Source organism: Centroberyx gerrardi, chromosome 6 (genome assembly GCF_048128805.1).
Source record: "Centroberyx gerrardi isolate f3 chromosome 6, fCenGer3.hap1.cur.20231027, whole genome shotgun sequence".
Lineage (NCBI taxonomy): Eukaryota > Metazoa > Chordata > Actinopteri > Beryciformes > Berycidae > Centroberyx > Centroberyx gerrardi.
In genome coordinates, this window is record NC_136002.1 from 27,340,499 (window position 1) to 27,361,821 (window position 21,323).

The 21,323-nt window shown below is 41.1% G+C and overlaps 1 protein-coding gene across 2 annotated transcripts in view; it reads left to right on the forward strand.

Annotated features, from left to right (window-relative positions):
- Positions 1-10,661: 10,661 nt before the first annotated feature.
- Positions 10,662-21,323, forward strand: part of nectin1b (nectin cell adhesion molecule 1b) — a 143,592-nt gene continuing 132,930 nt past the window's right edge. For both annotated transcript variants that reach the window (XM_071911138.2, XM_071911139.2), the window contains exon 1: positions 10,662-11,558. In XM_071911138.2, coding sequence (XP_071767239.1) covers positions 11,507-11,558 — 52 coding nt within the window. In that variant the 5' untranslated portion in view covers positions 10,662-11,506. The remainder of the gene's footprint in view (positions 11,559-21,323) is intronic.

Sequence of the window (21,323 nt, forward strand, 5' to 3'; positions counted from 1 at the left end):
AGGCACCATATTGGTAGGAAATGCATGTGACATCATGGGAATACTATGAATAAGGAGTGTGTCCAATATAAATTTGTTGAGTTCATTTGATAAATGCCATAATTTTTGAAGAAACTGCACTTTATTTACTTATACTATGATCACATCAGTGCATCACGCGTGTTGAAACTGTTTCACCTGACACGGCCAATCAGTGCTGTTTAGCCACCCCGCTACGGAAGCTAGGTTTAAAAAAAATAAATCTACATATTGAGAAACAAGTAGTCATGTGAAATGAAATGTTGGAGTATTTGCACACAGCTCTATCCAGAACCTTGAAAAAATTACAAGGTCAAATGCTGTAGAGTCACATAAAGTACCCACTCACCCATTTTTGAAGAAACAATGGGAGAGATAGGGAGTGGCGTATCTTCCGTTCAGGGAAGATCATCTTTCATAGAGGTTGCTGCTTGCATCCATGCAGATATGAAATGGGTTGTAATGCATGATACACCCCCCACACACACACACACACACACACACACACACACACACACACACGCACACGCACACATGTACATCATCGTCTTGACAGAAACAAACCATGATACATAAATAAAAAACGAATGTCTGCTCAGTACATGCAGCTTGATATACTGTATAGTAAGTCCTTGTAGTTCTCTGTTATTGATCCAGACAATGAAAGCTATTAACCTCAAGCCATTTTGCTTTTTCGTTTTTGAAATTTGTTGTTTTTGAAATAAAAAGGACAACCCTGAACTACAGCAGCATATTGCATTTAAAAAAAAAATCCCCAGATTTTCTCACAAAAACAGAACTATGAGATATTTTCTTATTATGAAATATTTTCCCATTATTTTGAGAAAAGGACCTAGTAATATTGAGATCTTTTCTAGCTTTTAGGAGAAAAGGAAGATGGTTTCTGATTCACAGCTTCATATTGGCGAGGGGAAAGCTAAATCCCCTTCTAACCCTTTAAAACATGTCGATACACACATTTTTCACCTCAGCTATATTTAATAACACATTTTAACATCATGCAGTCAAATTATATACCAATAACGATGATATAGTAGTCAACATAATCTTATCAGTGTTTTCAGCCCAGATTTCTTTTGGCTAAATTATTTTGGGCCTCCGATGCAACAACTGATTGATGACTACAAGCCCATTTTCAAAACAAATTGTTTCGAGCCTGGTGCAAAATGATTTTGACCTAGAAATACTGGTCCAGTAGGCTTACGTGAAATATTTCCATTACTACCATTTAGACGGCAGTGTGTCATGTTCAAATAACATCACACTGTTATGCCCTCGATTTCAAGTTTGTAACATCATATCGAGGGCAAAATCTTTTTGGACCGGCAGTATGACAGATGTCCTGTGAAGGGAGAGCCAGCACTGCTAGACACTGTAGCTTCGGTTTCAGCCTGGAATGTGGAGATGTTCCATCTCACTTCAGGGGCCAGAAATGGTGCTGAGCAGACCGACAGAGGCTTAACAAGGGTTCGGTTCAGTTCAGCTCAGTTCAGTTCAGTTCAGTTCAGTTCAGTTCAGTTCAGTTCAGTTCAGCTCAGCTCAGCTCAGCTCAGCTCAGCTCAGTTCAGCTCAGTTCAGTTCAGTTCAGCTCAGCTCAGCTCAGCTCAGTTCAGTTCAGCTCAGCTCAGCTCAGCTCAGCTCAGTTCAGTTCAGTTCAGTTCAGTTCAGCTCAGCTCAGTTCAGCTCAGTTCAGTTCAGTTCAGTTCAGTTCAGTTCAGTTCAGTTGTATTCTATTCAGTTCAGTTCAGTTCAGTTCAGTTGTATTCTATTCAGTTCAATTCAGTTCAGTTCAGTTCAGTTCAATTCAGTTCAGTTCAGTTGTATTCTATTCAGTTCAATTCAGTTCAGTTCAGTTCAGTTCAGTTGTATTCTATTCAGTTCAGTTCAGTTCCGTTGTATTCTATTCAGTACAATTCAGTTCAGTTCAGTTCAGTTCAGTTCAGTTGTATTCTATTCAGTTCAATTCAGTTCAGTTCAGTTCAGTTGTATTCTATTCAGTTCAATTCAGTTCAGTTCAGTTCAGTTGTATTCTATTCAGTTCAATTCAGTTCAATTCAGTTCAGTTCAGCTCAGTTCAGTTGTATTCTATTCAGTTCAATTCAGTTCAGTTCAGTTCAATTCAGTTCAGTTCAGTTCAGTTGTATTCTATTCAGTTCAATTCAATTCAGTTCAGTTCAGTTCAGTTCAGTTGTATTCTATTCAGTTCAATTCAGTTCAGTTCAGTTCAGTTGTATTCTATTCAGTTCAATTCAGTTCAGTTCAGTTGTATTCTATTCAGTTCAGTTCAGTTCAGTTCAGTTCTATTCCATTCCATTCCATTCCAGTCCAGTCCGGTCCTCTATATTCTATTCTATTCTATACTATTCTGTTCAGTTCAGTCCAGTTCAGTTCAGTTCAGTTCAGTTCAGTTCAGTTGTATTCTATTCAGTTCAGTTCAGTTCAGTTCAGTTCAGTTGTATTCTATTCAGTTCAATTCAGTTCAGTTCAGTTCAGTTCAGTTCAGTTCAATTCAGTTCAGTTCAGTTCAGTTCAGTTGTATTCTATTCAGTTCAATTCAGTTCAGTTCAGTTCAGTTGTATTCTATTCAGTTCAATTCAGTTCAGTTCAGTTCAATTCAGTTCAGTTCAGTTCAGTTGTATTCTATTCAGTTCAATTCAGTTCAGTTCAGTTCAGTTGTATTCTATTCAGTTCAGTTCAGTTCAGTTCTATTCCATTCCATTCCAGTCCAGTCCAGTCCGGTCCTCTATATTCTATTCTATTCTATACTATTCTGTTCTGTTCAGTTCAGTTCTATTCCATTCCATTCCAGTCCAGTCCAGTCCGGTCCTCTATATTCTATTCTATTCTATACTATTCTGTTCTGTTCAGTTCAGTTCTATTCCATTCCATTCCATTCCAGTCCAGTCCGGTCCTCTATATTCTATTCTATTCTATACTATTCTGTTCTGTTCAGTTCAGTTGTATTCTATTCAGTTCAGTTCAGTTCAGTTCAGTTCAGTTCTATTCCATTCCATTCCATTCCAGTCCAGTCCGGTCCTCTATATTCTATTCTATTCTATACTATTCTGTTCTGTTCAGTTCAGTTGTATTCTATTCTGTTCTGTTCAGTTCAGTTCAGTTCAGTTCAGTTCAATTCAATTCAATTCAATTCAATCCAGTTCAATTAAATTCAATTCAGTTCAGTTCAGTTCAGTTCAATTTAGTTAAATTCAGTTTGATTCTATTCTATTCTATTCTATTCTATTCTATTCTATTCCGGTCCGGTCCGATTCTATTCTATTCTATTCTATTCTATACAACTTTATTCATCCCACATAGGACAATTTAAGGACACAATTAAAAGGTACAAACAACATTAAAAACAAGACACAGAATACACATAACACATAACAAAAAGAGACAGAACAGGACAGATTACCAGATTAACATTTGGCTATTTGTGTATTTGTGTTATTGAAGTGCAAGAGTACGGGCATACTGTACGTAGGTCAGCAGTCAAATGCATATAACTGCATATAAAGTTATAGTTGTCCAGTGTTAGAAAAACTGGACATCCTACATCCTACCAGATGGGATTTCATTGTATAGTATGTGTGAGTTCTTTGAGGTATCCAGTGATTTTGGAGCGCATGCTGATGATGCCAAAGAGACGATTTCTGTCCCTCTGACTGATACCTGCAAACCAGGTAATAAAAGAAAAGAAAAAGATAGTATACTCTAGAGCTATACTATAGAGATTAGCTGCTTCCTACAATGCAGTCTTTGTTGGCTTTTCTTTATTATGCTGACTGTGTTTTCTTTCAATGTGAGCTTGTCATCAAAGACTGTCCCAAGATATAAATAAGTATCAATAATATCCACTGGTTCCCCATGAATAACTGACTGTTGGTGGTTTGTAGCTGTTTTAAAGTGTTTTAAAATAAACAATTTATTTCATTTACTCAATGTGTCCTGTCAAAGAATGAATTATTCAACCCAGTCTCATAAGATTTTGTGAAATGAGCTAAAACTCTGAAATGCAGATGATGTGCTGTGGACACGAATTCTGCGAACATTATGCTCCTCCGCCACTAACTGAATAATGTGACAATACCAAGAATTGGATGGTGTGACAATAGCACAAATTGGACACGCCATTTTCTCTTGTTGATCATGTGAAAAGCAACTAAAACTTTTTGGTTAAGTTTATGGTAAGGTTTTGGTCATGGTTAAATAAACACTTTTGCTAAAAAATTAAGACTTCACTCACAGTAGAAAACGTATGTGTCACATGAGTTTTTGAGGATTTGAACCCAGCTGGAGTTGAAGGCAACATGTAAACACCCATCCACCATGCTGACCATTTACACCTTTACTTTTGGCCACGCTACTTCAGTGTAGTTGTGTCTCCTTCATGCAATTTCTTTCGCAGTGGGAAAACTTTTTTGTGCAGGGAACACATAGTTGCATTTTAAGACAACGTGCTCATTTCACAACATTTCAGGAGACAATGCTGGAATTATCACATCGTGCCACAAATTCATCTAAAACAAGTCTATGCCCATCAACGGTTGGCAGTGAGAGTAACATTGAATCATTTATGAATTTAATTATGCAGTGAATTGGTTGTTGGCTTCATCGTCTGTGTAGAGAAAGCGGAGTAAGGGGCTGAGGACAACATCACTGTGGGCATCCGGTGTTTGTGATCACCATGGTCGAGACATTATACCGTTTACCATAACTCTGTGAGTGATTTGTTAAAACAATAAATAGCCACTGTATCAACTTAAGTTATAAATGGTCAATAGTTTGTTGCATTGTATTAAATGCTGAAGAAGAGTCAGTAAACAGCAGGCTGGCAGTGTATTTGTTGTTTCCAGATGTTTATGCAGTGTATTCAGGATGGCATATTTTGCGTCATTCCCCCTCCTCCCTGCCTGAAAGGCAAACTGCAGAGGATCAAGTTTTGTTTCGCTGCAAGACAAAAGTAGGATTTGATTATTTTCTCGAAGAGTTTTATTAACAATGATGTCAAAGCTATGGGGTGCAGGCCATTTAACATCTTACAACATCATCTTTTTTAGAGATGGGGAGAACTGTAGGACTGTTTCCTTAGGGCTTGGACTTCAGTTTGAAATGTTTTTGGGCCAGGCAAACTACAACACTTCTGGATCAAAAGAGATGTCTGCTCTCCAGGGAGGCAGACTTGGGTCTGGCCCAATGCAGATTTCATGCTGTTCTGGACCGCTGGAAACCTGGATTCTATTTTGCTCATCAGCACTTTGCCAAAGTTATGCCATATTTTGTGCTCACAATTGCAAGTTTGTGACATCTTACATTGGGTCACCAATATGACAGATGTCTTGTGTTATAAATCAGTTTTTGCGTCAGTGGCCCGAATAATGACAGAATTCTGGACTGAAAATATTCTAAGATTATGGTTACGACCTATGTCAGAGAGTTATTGATATATGACATAATTCAACTGAATTATGTTAAATGTTATTCGATAGCTGTAGAAAAAACTGTGTGTATTGTGTCTTAGGGGATTGGAAAGGAATTCAGGTTTCCCCTTAAATTTCCGCTTAACTTGTGAATAAGAAGCTTTGAATCAGAAACCAACTTCAGCCTTGCAACCCTTTTCTCATAATGAGTGAACATCTCATAACGATGAAAAAAGATTACATATTAACCCGAATAGATTTCGCAATAACAATAAAAGATCAGATAATAGAGGGAGTTCTCATAATTATGAGAAAACATATTGATATTACAAGGAAACCTGGCAAAAAAAGGTTTCTGTACTTCCACACTAAACCTCATTCGATAGTAACTGTTGAATTTTTACATTAGTTGTGTCAAAAGTGCCTTTGCCTAATGTGACTTTGTGTTTTGTGAAATGGATTTCCCATTACCAACACAGTACCGTTAACTAATAAAACAAAACAAAAAAAAACTTGGTAGCTACCTACAGTTAGCTGGCACAATTTAGTGTGACCAGTTAAATTCCTATGATCTGTAATGTTCCTGGTTGAAGTCAAGTAACTTCCACTGAAACAGTCTTGCAACTGTGTATCACTGCCTGTGAGTTATTTTTTGGCAAAAGTAATGCAGGAACTGTTAATTTTGTAAGAAGTTTCCTGGAAAGAAGTGTGACATCATGTGCTAATCAGTTCAGTGGTAGAGTTGGTTGGTTATTTTTGAGTTTCCAAGAAATAATCATGAAAGGATGTAGTAGTTATACAGAAAATTCATTATTTGATTCATAAATAATTCAACAAATACCAAAAATTACTTATTCCTCTGATCTCCTAGTTACATGACTAATGACTTGGTTTACCAAACCGACCTCTGCCTCTTATTTTTCCATGAAATCGTTGTTTTGCAGTTCTCTCCAGAAAACATCAACTTCACCAAACTGACCACTTCCATTTTCAAGTACTACATCATTTCATGGTTCTTTCTTGGAAACTCCAAAATAAATTACCAGGTACTTACCAACTCTTCCTCTATTTTCCCTAGTACATAATGTCATGGTTCTTTCCAGGAAACATCTTAAGAAATCAACGGTTCCTTTCTAGGAAATTATTAGGAAATTACGGACCTGGACAATAAAGCGTTTCCACTTTTTTTTTTTTTTTTTTTGCTAGCACTGAAATGCATCATCACCATTTATTTGACATTGATATATTAATGAGAAAACCCTTCATCTGTTACTGTGAACGGTCCTGCTCTATATAATTTAGCCATACTGTAATATCTCAAAATTACCCCCAAAATATTCATTATGCAGTGTCGTTTCTAAATCTTAACAGTGGTTCACACCTTTCCTGCGCTGGACTTGAGTTTGATTTGAATAAAAATTTCCAGCATTACCCATTAAGCTCTGGCACAAGCTGTAGTTCAGAATGAGTGTATCAGATTACATCAACCAGCCAGTAAATCAATCATGACCTCAGCCTCTGGGTGAAAGGGGCACTGGAGTTAATGCACCAAGGGCAAAGGGCAAACGATGAGTTTTTATAAACCTTTATCCATCTCAGGAAATTTGGCAGAGCATGCTCGCTCTTTTTCAGCATGTCCTGACTCAAACAAACACAGTTACACACACTGTTCCCTAGGAGCTGGTCAGTGAGTAAATTAAAGCAAAATTCCACTTTATTGTTATTTGGCACTTGACCGCCATGAAAACCAGAATGTAAACTACTCACCAAGATTGGATGCAGCTGGACGAGTTTGTAGCATTTGAATTTTTACTTTTACACTAAAAAAATAGCCTGAAAACTGACATTTAACACGTTCGCAAACAGATGCAACACCAGATCCCACTACTGTGATTTACAATTGAATGTGGGTCCAACGTTTTAGAACATAATTTTGCCAAATAGCATTTTTATTGATAGTCTATTTTTCTTCTCGCCAGTGGAGGAATACCATTTAGGAGAGATACTTACTATTTTGTTTATTTTTAAATACAAATTTTAATGTAAACCAAGTATAGAAATGCAAAATGACGCAGACTCGGGGCTGCTTTGTTGTCTTAAAAGCGAGATCTGTTGTTGAATCTGCTGAATCAGTTTTCTGTCTATTTTTGTGGCCTCACTCAAATGAATGGGAAGTAAAAATCAAAACGCTACAAACTCGTCCCAGCTGCATCCGATCTTGGTGAGCAGTTTATATTCTGGTTTTCATGGCGGTGAGGTGCCAAATAACCCCCATGTTAAACCTAAGTGGAATACTGCTTTAAGTGTCTTGCTCAGCGGCACCTGTAGAGCAGCTGTTCCTGCAGGAGAGAGTTTTCCTTGCCTCACTCCCTCCTGCTCAGATTTTCCCCAAGTCCATCTGCAGAATTCGACCTACCACTCACTTGTCAAAACCTTTAGGCTCTACCCGCTGCACTGACCTTTCTCAAGGTTTATAAAGTAGAGCGATTATCTTCCAAATGGTAAAATGCAGTGTGAAATTGTCATAGTTAATTCACACTGTATATTTTATTCATAGTCCTGGAAATACTCCCGCTATCTTGCGTGATACCCGTGAATTTCCACTTTCCACATGGGCCCCGTCAATAGGCCGTAATGCACTTTAGCCGAAACAGCGCAGTACATTCTGTTGACATGATTCCATTTTGCTAAAACCATTACTTGGGTATAAGCGTGTGGAATTTAAAGCAGCGGTCCTTTTTTTTTTTTTTTTTTTTTTTTTTGCACCGAGTAGAGCATCTGAGAATTCAAAATGTTGATTCTTCAGTTCCTCCGTATGCTACCAGCAGCACTGCGCCAGTCTGCTTTCATTGCATTTAACAGTATAGGCATGTTCATTAACTGCACATCCTTCACTTAAAAAAAAAAAATCCACGCTTCAGCATCCTGCTTGTGCCTTTCCCCCTTCATGTGTTATGATTTATGTTGCAACGCCCCAGACGCTACATTGACCCTAATTACCAAGTGGCCCCAGCACTCTCTTGTCATGCCAGGTAATTCCTCATGCAGTTCAGGGGGTGATTCGGCGGTGCGGCAACTGAGAGCTGACGAAACCTGACAAGAGCTGACAGATCGCGAGTTAAGACGGTATTATGACTGCATGACATGCGTATACCTGTAGGAAACCTGCTGTTCCTCCAAATTATGTCATCTGCTCTGATCACAAAGGAAGTGTGAAGCATGTCAGTCCCATTCTATATAGTAATTATCTGAGGAGCTAATGTCCACAAGAGGGAAGTCTTATCACATTCATCCTCCCATTCATTTACAGCAGGTACCTTAGCAGCCCTAATCTAAACCTAAGCAGCTGTCACTGCTAAATATTGAGGTATAGTGAAGTAGCCCCCCTCCCCCCCTTCTCTCTCTCTGTCTCTCTCTCTCTCTCTCTCACACACACACACACACACTAGAAAAGGGTAGGCTACTCAATGCAGTGATATTAATTTAATTCAATAGCAATTTATGTTTTTCTTCAGTAACTGTTGCAGGCCTATTGTATATCCCATAGTGCAAAATAAATGAATCTTTTATACTTCAGAATATGTTTAGAGATGTGTTTCAGAATATAGAAAAATTGGCAAAAAATGTATTCGTAGATGTACATCCCATTCATTTGAAATAGATTTGAGATATACTATACTTATACTTATACTTATACTAGATATACAGTATGTTGGCAGCAGTAGTGCATAGAAAGAAGGTATTTCTAGTATCCAAAATGTGTTTTAAATGAATTATATCTACATGTACAAATACCTTTTTGGCCATTGTTTCAACCTATGCTGAGGTATGTAAAAAAAAAAAAATGTTTGCCATACGGGGTGAATATGTACTTGATGTATGGAGCTTTCACTGTTAAATTCAGGAAAAGCCCCATTAATAGACTATTTATGATACCATAAATATTAAAGTCAACTACTATACCCCTTTGGAGATATGATAGGCCTAGATTTCTCTGACTGCAGACTACAATATTGAGAGTAGTCTACTGTATGTAGAGTGGCTTAGGCCAGTGGTTCCCAAAGTGGGGTCTGAGGACCTCCAGGGGGTCCCCAGTGTCCCCAGTATGTCAGGAATAGCTCGGTTTACCTATTTTCCCATTCACTAGACTCCACTGAGAGAATATATAAAGATGACTACTTTATTCATAGATTTCATTGCCCCATCCCCATCTATAGAAAATTGGTTCTCAAAGTGGGGTCCCCAGACCTCAAGAGGTCCTTGAAGGGGTTCCAGGGGTCCCCAGCATATGAGGAATAGTTTAATTTCACCATTATTTTACTCACTAATGGTTATAGCACAGTGAGATAATGTATAACTGTGGCTGTTTGGCTATAGGTTTCACTGCCTGCTTCCCATCTACCTGTGAAGAATAGACCAGTGGTTCTCAAAATGGGGTCCGGGGAGCTCAAGGGGTCCTTTAAAGGGTTCCAGCATAGGGGGAATAGTTCAATTTCACCATTATTTAACTCACCACAATGAGAAAATGTATAAATATGTCTGTTTTAATCATAAGTTTCACTGCCCCCTCCCCACCTACAGACCAGTGGTTCTCAAACTGCGGTCCGGGGAGCTACAGGAGTCCTTGAAGGGGTTCCAGAGGGTCCCGGACATAGGAGGAATAGCTAAAATTCACTATAACTTAGCTTAGCACAATGAGAGAATATAAAAATATGACTATTTTGATCACAGATTTCACTGCCTGCTCCCCACCTGCACACCAGTGGTTCTCAAAGTGGGGTCCGGGGAGCTCCAGGGGTCCTTGAAAGGTTTCCCCAACATATGAGGAATACTTTATTTCACTATTGTGTAACTCAGCACAATGAGAAAATGCACCAATATGGCTGTTTTGGTTATAGGTTCCATTGCACCCTTATCCCAACTCCCCACCCGGTCTCATTTAACGACAAATATCTTCTAAAAATGGGGGTTCAATCTCAGCAAATTGTTATCCTTGTAAAGCCTGTCTATCCGGAGGGGGGCCTTGACGTGAAAAAAGTTTAGGAGCCCCCCCAGCTTGGGCTACAGCTTGGGCTGCTAGTTTTTAACAGCATGCTTTTTGCCTTGCAGGACAGCCCAGGCTCCTCCCTTCCTCAACGTCACCCGATCCCGATCTCTCCAAAGCGTCAGCGATAGTCAGCAACACACTGTGGTGGCAGATCAGCGGGGCGGTGCGCATAGCGGGACAACGCTACATTGTATTTCATCACAAAAAAAAAAACGGAGAGGGAGAGAGAGAGAGAGAGAGAGGGGCATCCCACTATTTCCAGAGAGTTAGGACAACTTCACCGGCCTGGTGTGCTGATCTGTCCGGCCGGCCGTGGCTGCAGAAGGGGAGAACGGGAACTTGAGGAACTACAAGAGGCAGTGCCGACAGAATTATCTGTTAGGTGCTGTGGCAGAATTTGCAGACATTTTATTCCGCAGGAGACGCCACATCCATCCGAAAGGAACTCTCTTTAAGTGTTGGAAACTTCCCAGCGCAGCATCGATCGAGGACCTCCCGCCCACTTTACCTCTGATCCACAATACTGGGTGACGGGGGGGGGGAGAGATATAGTCCTGCAGCCGCAGCGGTGGATGGAGCAAGAAGGATAGATGGTTAAACTAGAAGAGAGCCTTTGATAATCACCCACCACTGTTTCCTTCCTCCGATCCGTGCCTGCTGTTTCTAAACGAGACTGCATCGCCTGTGTCGCGCATCGCCGGCGTGCGTAAAATTGGATCTCATTTTGGGGGGGGAAACCGAGCAGGCGACTTTGTCCAAAACTCTCCACACACAAGGAATCGCCGCAGACGTGAAAAATTGATGCTTTCCTACGGAGAAGCGCACCGATCGTCTAGTTTGAAAGTCGCCTACTTGTCGTCAGCGAGGGGGGCAGACCGCATATAGTTCGGGCCGACTGGGATTTGCAGAAGTTGCATGCTTGGTCTTTGTCGTCGCGAGTGAACCTTTATCCATCCACTCTCAGGTTATCACAGAAGATCCGGATAGCTGAGGTGCCATGGCGATGTGTGTGGGTGTATGGATACTCCTGCTGGCTCTGCACGTCCAAGGTAAGCCGCATAGATGTAGTTTTTAATGGGGGGGGGGGGGGGGGGATGATCACAGACCTCTGCATTGTCTTTATTAATACCTCTCTGCCCCCGTATGTGTGTGTGTGTGTGTCCTCTATGATGTTTTGTCATAGCACCGACTTGATTGATGTATGCTCGGGTGGATCGGCTTGATTGCTTGGTTTATGTTTGGCAGTGTGATGTGAACATGAGTGGGGAAAAAAAACAAAAACATTGGAAAGTATTTTGTCTGCCCACATTCAACCCTCTGGAACCGGTTGCGGAATACTTACACTGCTGCAAAATAATGAACTTACCAGTGTAGCAGGCAGATGGCGATGTGCACGAACTGTGCAGGCCAGGCAGAGAAGTAATCCCCAAGTTTTCCAATATCACAGTGTACCTTATAATGGGCTACTTGTAGCTTCAGAGTGGCCCTGAATAATAATCGAAACCCTTTGCCTGTTACTGACAGCTACTGTCTATTAGTTGGCTATTACCAAAAAAATAGTGTTAAAGGCTTATTACACGCAGGCACAATGCATTTTAAACAATGAATGCAATCCATTGGCCATCACCATTTTCATATTCCATCATGGTAATATTCTGAAGAGGAGTGCAACACATTTTGACTCAGGATGTGGTGACAATTTTCTTTCATAGAATCGTCTGGTGATATTTCGAGTTATTCTCCTGTGAATGCAAAATAGATGTTTTTTTTTTGAGGGGGGTGGGGTGGGGGTCCTGACGACAGCATTACCAGTTGATAAATGGAGGAGTGTTCATTTGACATCGATCATCCTGACATTAAAGCTTCCCAAAGTGGGCCTAATTATATCAACACATGCTTGATAATCTCTCTTGTTTAGCATTATGTATATTGACTCATATATTGGAGGGAGCATCATTATTCTAGTTGTATTGACAACCTCCTTTAATTAGAAAACAAAACAATGCCAACAAAAAAAGCACCAACACCATGATTTGTATGTGTGTGTGTGTGTGTGTGTGTGTGTTTGAATGTGTGTGTGTGTTTGTGTTTGTGTGTGTCTGTGAGTAGCTTTGGTAAACTAATCCTGTCTGGGCAAGTGAGTTGCAGCACTAGACATGGATCCATTATGCAGAGGGTTTTAGGCTAACTGGGCTTATGTGAAACTTTACTGGTTTGTTTACATCATAGACTGGTAAATTCTGTCCAGGCGCCACTAGTTTAGGAAAGGAATGGAACGGGGTGAAGTGTGGTCAAGAGAGGACAGGTCATGTTTTGAATGATACTGCTGTTATTATTTTCTCTGAGAGACTTTACATATTTTTTACAGAATTTCATGTTATTCGGCACTGTCATCACCTTTTAACATGTGTTGTTTTGAAAGTGCTTCCATGTTCTTTTCTAGTCTAATATTTTGGCTTATCTGGAGTGTGTTTCTTTTCCAGCTCCCCCCAAGCTCCAGCACAACTAAGATGTTGACCTTGTTCATAGCGAGGCTCCTTATGGCATCATGTGTTTAAGACTGATTGAATACTTTGATCAAAAGCCCTGTCTGATTTACGTTGAGATGATCCCTTTGCTTGTGGAGAAGATCAGGATTAACTGGTTCCCTTGGGATTCACGTTGGAAACCTTTTGAAGCTGTTCAATCAAGGGAGTGGAAAATGTCTCAAAATTGCACTTAAAGCGTCCTGGAAACGTCTCGTTTAAGTAATGCAACGGGATGTTTTCTACGCCTAATTAAACATCGTATGACTACACATTGCTCTTATTTTTTCTGTTAAACGAAAAAGCTTATTTAAAACCACAGTGGCTTCGTGATTCATGTCTCCGGGCGCCTTAATAGAGGGAAAGGCTTGCAAAACTTTTTTTTTTTGTCAGTTGTTGTTTTGGACCCACTTCTTTTGACATGCAAAAACAAGAATCTGATCTTTCACCCTGAGGTTAAAGGGCGTGGCCATAAATGCCCACTGTCTTTGATGGCCTAATTGATATACAGCATGTTCCAGACTCTACCCTCATTACCCAAGCACAAACAAGTGGGAATGGCTCTAACAAATGCAAGTAGCAGCAGACCCTATTACAATTATCCATCAGGGAAAGCCATTTGTGCATGTCATAGTAATAACCATTTGTAGACAACACAAGTGCCAAATTCATAAATAAACATAAAAAAATATTCAGAGCTGCTCGCCAATAGATTATCAAATAAAGGGAACATTGAGAATAATGGGTCTGTGAATAATAATAGCTCTGTTCCTGCTTTCTTAGATTGGAGCTCGGTCTCCCCAGGATCCCAGACTGATATTTAATTGAGTGTGAATTGAGTTAGCAACCAGGTGGTTGTTTATGGCTTGGCTCCATCCTCAGGTCCTGGTGCTGTACGTGCCCATATAGATATCATTCTCTGCGGTGGGATGAGGAGATTTTCCAGCTTTAATTCCACATCTTAGTTGGATTAAACATTTGGGAAATGAACGCTGAATGATGGATGAGCATCAACTTTGAATGTACCATTATTCAGGATAGGAATTTGTGTAGCTCTGAAATATAATCTCGGTAATAACTTGGCAGCATGCAAACTCAACAAATCATTTTGCTCGAGACCCCTGTTGCTCAGCTCTGTCAGTCATTTCGCGGAATGTTTTATTATGATATTTATGACTTGCTCACGGATGGTTGGGAGTAAGCTACACGGCTTTTCTATTAATAGCATAACACAGGGGGATTTAGCTGCATTATCTTGTGCATTAGTATGTTAACTGTGCGTATTTGGTGTTTGATTATCATGTGATGTGTTCCTAAGAGATTTGGACCATGGATGATGTCTCCTGTTTTCGCTTTGATGGACACTTTTATTGTTTAGACTCTTTGGGGGTTAACTGCTCAGGAAATTGCGTGACATCAGCTGGACACAAAGGAATAGGCAGAGGGTCAGAAGGCTGCCGCAGGTATGTTCATGGAGAGAGTGGTGGAGTGGATGCTTTATGTTGAGCCCTGCAGGAGGCAAGTCATGTTTTCTCAGCCCGGAGACGGGGGCATGGCGTGAGCGCCGCTGCCCACTTGGAACATGTTAATTAGCATTTTGACTTTGCTCATTTTTTCTTTCTTTTGAGGAAAACTAATTGCTAGTTCGTGGCATATTGCATTTCATTTAGACTGCAGTTGCGATATAGTCGAAGTGAGAGGATCATTATGGGATTGTTGGGCCTTGATGGTTAGAGTGTGAATGCAAATTGGTCTGATCCTCATTCCCCGGGGAGTCTCCCTTTGGTCCCTGCTGAGGTGATGGATGGGAGAGCGCTGCTAGTCCTGGGAGACCAGCTAGAGGGGAACTGACAGGAGATTAAGCTTCTCCTTTGCCATAGGAACTAATGGAGCCACTTGGGCACTCAAACTTCATCTCTTTGAGCATTTAGCTCATTGTGGTTTCGCTGTCAACTCTTTAGCAAATCCTTCTCAAAACACTGTGTGAACTGTCTCTAAAGTGCAGATTCGTCTATGTCTGCTAATATTCTGGAAATGGAGTGGGAGCTCAACAATTCTCATTCTTTTTTTCAAAGGCAATTATTTGCATTAGGTTTCGTACCACACCTCACAGTAGTTGCTCTAAGAAGCACATTTTCAGTTTTGTTTTTAATTCCATGATGCACATTTACAACCCCTGTGGTCTTAAAGGCTGCATATCACCGAATAGATGAATAAAACATGGCGATAAGCACTGAACCTAAATAATGGAAAGGTTATGACAAAATGGAGTGTTCTGTGCGTGCGGATGACTGCACAAATAGTATTAAGGACAGAGTGAATGTTAAATTAAGTTCTCCCTCTCCATTTGTTTTGGAGTCTGTAGTTGATGCGCTGGATTTTGCTAATGATTAGGAATAAATGAGTGTTTTAAGGCCTCGAGTGAATCTAAGAAAGCCCGAGCGTGAGGATCTTACAAGTACTTCTGCTTGTCTCTGTGATGATGAAATTGTTTGGATCTGATCCGCAGAATAAGCCTATTTTAAGGTGCGGGGGAGTTTAGTCAATACCAAAAGTAATATTTGTCCCAGACACCGGCACTCTAAGCTTACCAGGTAGCTTGTTTTGTAAGAACATACAGTACGGTATCATATGCAGTGTTCCCGTTCTGGTGCTGTCATTTTTTGGCTGTTGTTTTGGTATAATGCTACTCAAGTGTCCCCTCCTGCTCCCTCGCTTCCGTTACCCCAGACAGTCACCATGCTGGATCAGAATGGAGTGCACGTTTATCTGCAAGCTGCAGCTGCAATTTTCTGCTTCAAACCCTTGAAATTCTGTTCTGTTTCAACTCAAATCGCAGAATCAGCAAAGTAAGGAAAACGGAAATCAATAAAGGGGATCCAATCTTGCCTCTGCGTTTCTGATTTGGCATTAATGTGTTCTGCTGATTCTTTTTTTTTTATTTTTATTTTTTTTTGATTTAGCTGATTCTTGTCAAGAGATGAAATGGTTAAATTCCTGTTCTGCTCTCAAGAAAGCAGTCACTGACTACACTTGTTCCACATTTGTGAGAGCGCTGTTCCAGCATCTGAGGATAGGCTTATTACTGTTCCTAAATTGATGTAAATCTTCTCTGAAGAAAAAGTAAATAATCTCACATGTTAGAGGGATTTTGACAGTCTGCAGTGTTTTATACGTGATGCTGTCTTGGCTTGCCAGTAGCTTCTAGGCAGTTTCATTGCCTTCTTCCTCCTGGTGCTCAGTTACTATAGTTACTACTTTTAATCAGTCATTTCAGTTAAAAGCAAAATATATTTATTTCTTCATCTGGATCCATTTCCCCAGGTGTTTTCTTGGTGCTACTCTGTAGAAGGAACAGCCTTTTAAGGTTTCATTTTAATGTGGTTATTTCCTGGTTCTTACAGTCATCTAGAATTTTGTGCTTGGTAGTTTGGAGGAGAAACGGTATGGGCATACCGTTCTTTGCTCATGGTGTCTGGGTTTACAATTGGGGCATTTAACCATGGGCTGATCTGGGATTGAGAGAGTGGATAATTCCTGCTCTTCCCTCTAAAGCTGTACGCCTTTAAAATAAAGCAGATCTGATCACTGCAGCTCCCACCCCCCTGTGTGACTGCCTGAACAAGTCAATTTACAACAGACAGCTGGGCTGATGTGCTTCCATTAAGGAGAGCAGAAGTCCTGATAACCAGTCAGTGAGGAGTCTGAGGGTAAGGGGGGCATATGGATCCTGTGAGGTAGAAACACATAGTGTTGTGTTGTCACGATACCAGAATTTAGATTTTGATACCGGTGTCACAGAACAACCACTGTGTTTTATTTTAAGTTATGTTACCATATTGACTTGGACAGCTTTGTAGCAACTTTGGTACGGGGGTTTTGATGCCGGCTGGGTATTCGTCTTTGTTGGCTCTAGTGAAATAGTTCCAAATTTTGCTCTTGGCATCAGTTTTGTCAACCAGTTTGGATGGTCTGGGATTCAGTTCAAGATGTGGTGGACTGGTTGATGCTGTTGCCATGTTTTCAGCTGCTGGACTCGACTTGAATTTTGTGCTGACTGCAGCAGTCCACTGTCAAGCGCTAGCCTGCAGCTCTGTCTCCTGCAATCCTGGGCTAGACTGATAAATCAGTTTGCTGATATATTGGTTAGAGCGATATATCAGATTGCCGATACTTTTATTGAATATTGGATATCAGCCACAATGTCGTCCACCTCCACATGATGGAGGTTCCTGTCTGACTACAGCTACATTAACTCTCCTTTCATGAAAGTTTATTTTCTTTACGCGTTTTATTTATTCATTTAGTTGTTCAATAATGCTTTTTGTAAATTCATTCTTCATTTGAAGGCTGTAATGTGTCCCAGAGTTTTCTCTACCATTGAGAAGGTACAGTGGGTCACCCTGCCTTAAGAAGCAGCTAACCCACCTGAAGGAATTTCATTAGCATGGGATTCAGTGGAGAGTTTTAGTGTCCAATGGTGGTCTAAATGGTCTAAAACACTAAATCTTTGTAAAATTTTGGCATGAAAATTGTCAAATTTAAAGGCTATTGGTACAAAATATCAGCTATCAATCGGTGACTTCTATCTAAAAATGTCAGTATTGCTATCGGCCTTCAAAAACCCATATCAGTCGAACCCTATTACGGACCCCACATGCGGTCCGCACATACGCATAGTCAGGAGGTGATGTTGAAATTTCAGTTTATAGACCACACATTATAAAATTCACTATTGACTTCCATCTTTCTCAACGGTATCAAAGTAGTATCAGAATTTCGGTCATTGCGACAACGTGCCCAGGCTGTCCACAAGGCTCAGGTAGCCTCCCTGCAAAGCTGATCCACTGCCACAACTTTGAATTTTAATGTTGTACTTTCCACAAACTTGGATGCACCCCCCCCCCCCCCCCCTCCTCCTCATCTCTCCTCCCCCTTCCACTCTCTCTCCCTCTCTCTCTCCTGTCTCCTCTCTCTGCCTTTGAGGATGGTGCGTGCTGTGAGTCGGCTTGGTTAGCACTTGATACAAAAGGGGGTTTGTTTCATGAAATGTTTCCCTTTTTAATGAGTGATGGTGTTCGCTCATTTAATATTCCGAGCTGATATCTCTCCGGGAGCTGACTGTGCTTCAAAGCAACAGCTTGGTTGTAAATGGGAGTGGGAGGGGGGGGGGGGGGGGGGGCAGTGGAGAGGAGCGGGGGAGGGGTGGGTGGGGGGGGGGCTGCTTAGAAAACACAAACACAGGTTTATTTATTCTCCCTGACATATAGCTAAGCTCCCAGTGTGCTGCAGCTTGGTGCAAAGCTCCTTAGTGCCCTCGTCCTGTGCAGACAGACTAGCAAATATGACTGATAACAGGTCAGCTCTATGTCAGTCATATTTCTTGCTGCGCGCGTCTTTCATCTATGTTGGTATCCTTCCATGCTGTGATCAACTTCTAGGATGATTGCTCCATTCAAAAGGATTTCACTTGCTTATTTATGAACACGCTTAAAACATATTTCAACCGCTGTTCCTTTACGCCGCCGGCGCCTCTAAAGTCGACACGATGGTTTACTGGTGCTTGTCGTTACAGTGTGACCGAAGTCAACACGCATATTGAGAGACCGGGGATAGAAATTCTGGTCGACTCCATTTCGCCCATTTATAATGCACACGGCCCAGCCTTACCGAGAGAGAGAGAGAGATGAAGATAAACACAGAGATGGCCTGCAGTTTGGCATTGATCCTTCCATTTTGTCAGTAGGGTCCATGCCAAAGTAACTAATGTAGTCTGCTATTGATTCCCCAGTTTCAAGCCTGGCTGAATTTCACTCTAATGTTGCATTGTTTTCAGAAAGTCGGATGTGCCAAACGCCCCCCCTCTCCCCACCCCCCTTTGCTGTATGTCCTCCCTTTTCAACTGGCATTGATGAGTATCTGGCTGGAATTTGCCTACAGAAGTTTATGTACAGCCTGTTTTTGTTCTTATTTTTTGTGTGTGTGTATGAGAAAAAGGTGGTGGTGGTGGTGGGGGGGGTGGGGGGGGTGGGGTTTAACTACTCTGCTAGTCAAACCTCAAAGGAGAGAGGGGTTCTGTTTATCCCTTTATCTGTAGCTGTATAAGACAAAAGACTGCATCAGCACTGCACCTATTTAAGCTACTGATTCATATGCATAAAATGGCTATACTGTGGCAAAACTCTGTTTACTCCTCTAAATGCATCAATATGTCCAAAATGGATCAGACGGCCATAAAGGGAAGAAAACAAGGGGGAGAAGTCCATGTAATTTTCTTCCTTTCATAGATGACATTTCCCAGAGTGCTCGATTAAAGGAGCAGTTTATATGAATATGGTGCATAACGGTTCATACTCATAAATAGGAGATATGCACATACAGTACATAGCCACTTTGGGCCTCCACCGCAGAAATCGCACACAGTGCTGCTGCAGTAACCCTGATGCATTATTTTAGGCACTGACTTCAGAAAGGAGCTGGGCAGGAAAGCCCTTCTCCCTGGAGAGGAGCTGCAGCTATACCTGTCTCTCCTCCTCCATCTCTCCTGTAAGGCTGCAGCCAACTATTATTTTCATTAGCGATTATGTTTTCGATTAATCGATGAATCAAGAAAACGTCAAATTTCAGTTTGCCAAGCTGTATTTTTTAAACATTTTATTTGAAATATGTCAAATAAATCAATCAAGATGTTTTTCTGAGAGTGCAGATTTCCCTTTTTTTGGTTCTTGACTTAAGCCTGTTTGAAATTGATGCACCAGAGAAGCCTTTTTTCTGTCCATTTTCTTACACAGCATATGGACTTTCTTTTGTCTATAAAATGTCAAAAATAATGACAAATGCCCATAACAAGTTACCAGAACCCAAAGTGATGTCTTGAAATTTCTTACTTAGTCTGCTAGCAGCCCCCAAAGTATTCATTTTATATTCATATGAAATGGAGAAAAGCAAGCAAATTTTAGCATTTGTGAATCTATAACCAGTGAACGTGTGGTATTTTTACTTGATAAATGCACACCTCTCCTGGCCCGGTGTCCCCCAACCAAAATGCCCTCCCTCCTCCTCACTTCTCCTTGCCTCTTCCAGGCCCAATAACTTTGCCAGGAGCTCCCACATGGGAGCCTTCGCCCTGGCAGCACACTTCTTGCTTGGCTACGAGATTGCTGGTGGAATTAACCAGTCAGGAATCTGGAGAGGGCTTTGATACCAGTAGAGGAATCACGGGGGGCCATTTTGTAGGTTAGAGCAATTGTCAGTTGAGCCACGGAGGGGCCAAATGTTACGGCAGGCCGGAGAAACAGAAGGTTGGGGGTCAAGGGTTCCTCCTCGCCTGCCCACGTGCCGAACATCTGAGTTATAACATTTATGCGATGGTAACATATGCACGTATAACCGGCCACAGGAACACCCACACAGTGACCCGGCACCCACGCACCTCACAGGCTCACACATTTAGACTTACAGCGAAGAGCGCTTTTTCTTGACTTTACTCTCAGTTGAGTTTCTTCCCTTACTTTAACCATATGCTGCGTGCACAAAACAGAGCACGAGCATCAGTAAATATTTATTTCAGATAGATGCAGGGCCTTGCAATTGTTCCTGGCACGGTGTACTCCCTTTGTCAGCATTATGAAGCCTCAGAATAGAAGCTAAAAAGGAACAAATGTTAGGAATGAGAAACTTGATATAAAGGCTGTTTAATGCCGCAGCAGACCCCTTAAAATACCGTTCCCCGTTCCTGCTTGCAGACTCATACCCTTTTAGTTTGCCAAGTTTCAAGTTGTTCTGCAGAATGACTTTATGGATTGCGCTTCTTTCCTAAGTCATGGAAAAATGATTTGCAAGGGAAAGTAACAGACTAAACGTAAGGAGGGAAAAGGGAAATGGAGATTTACATGTCGACCCGGCGGGGGATGGGAGTGTGCAGAGGGTCATGCTGTTACTGAATGAGGCTATGTTCCAAGGGTGATTCCAGTTTGCCTTGAAATAGTGTTCTTGGCTGAAGCTCTATTTAGGCACATTGGGACTGCTCGCTGGATGAAAAGAGTTGTGCAAATAAAAGTTCATTCAATTTTTTCCAGCTCATTAGGCCTTTTTTTTTTTCAGCCGCTGTGTGGGAAGCCAGTGGACCCCTAAAACCAACTCATATTAAAGCTATCTTCAAACAAATGTGTTGCCCGTTGCCTAATTGTACGAATATTATGACACATAAAACAGCAAATTAAATTAAAAGCCTCATAATGTGCTAGCGATCATATTGTCTGCTAAATTAGTTTAATTAAAGCCGTTCTA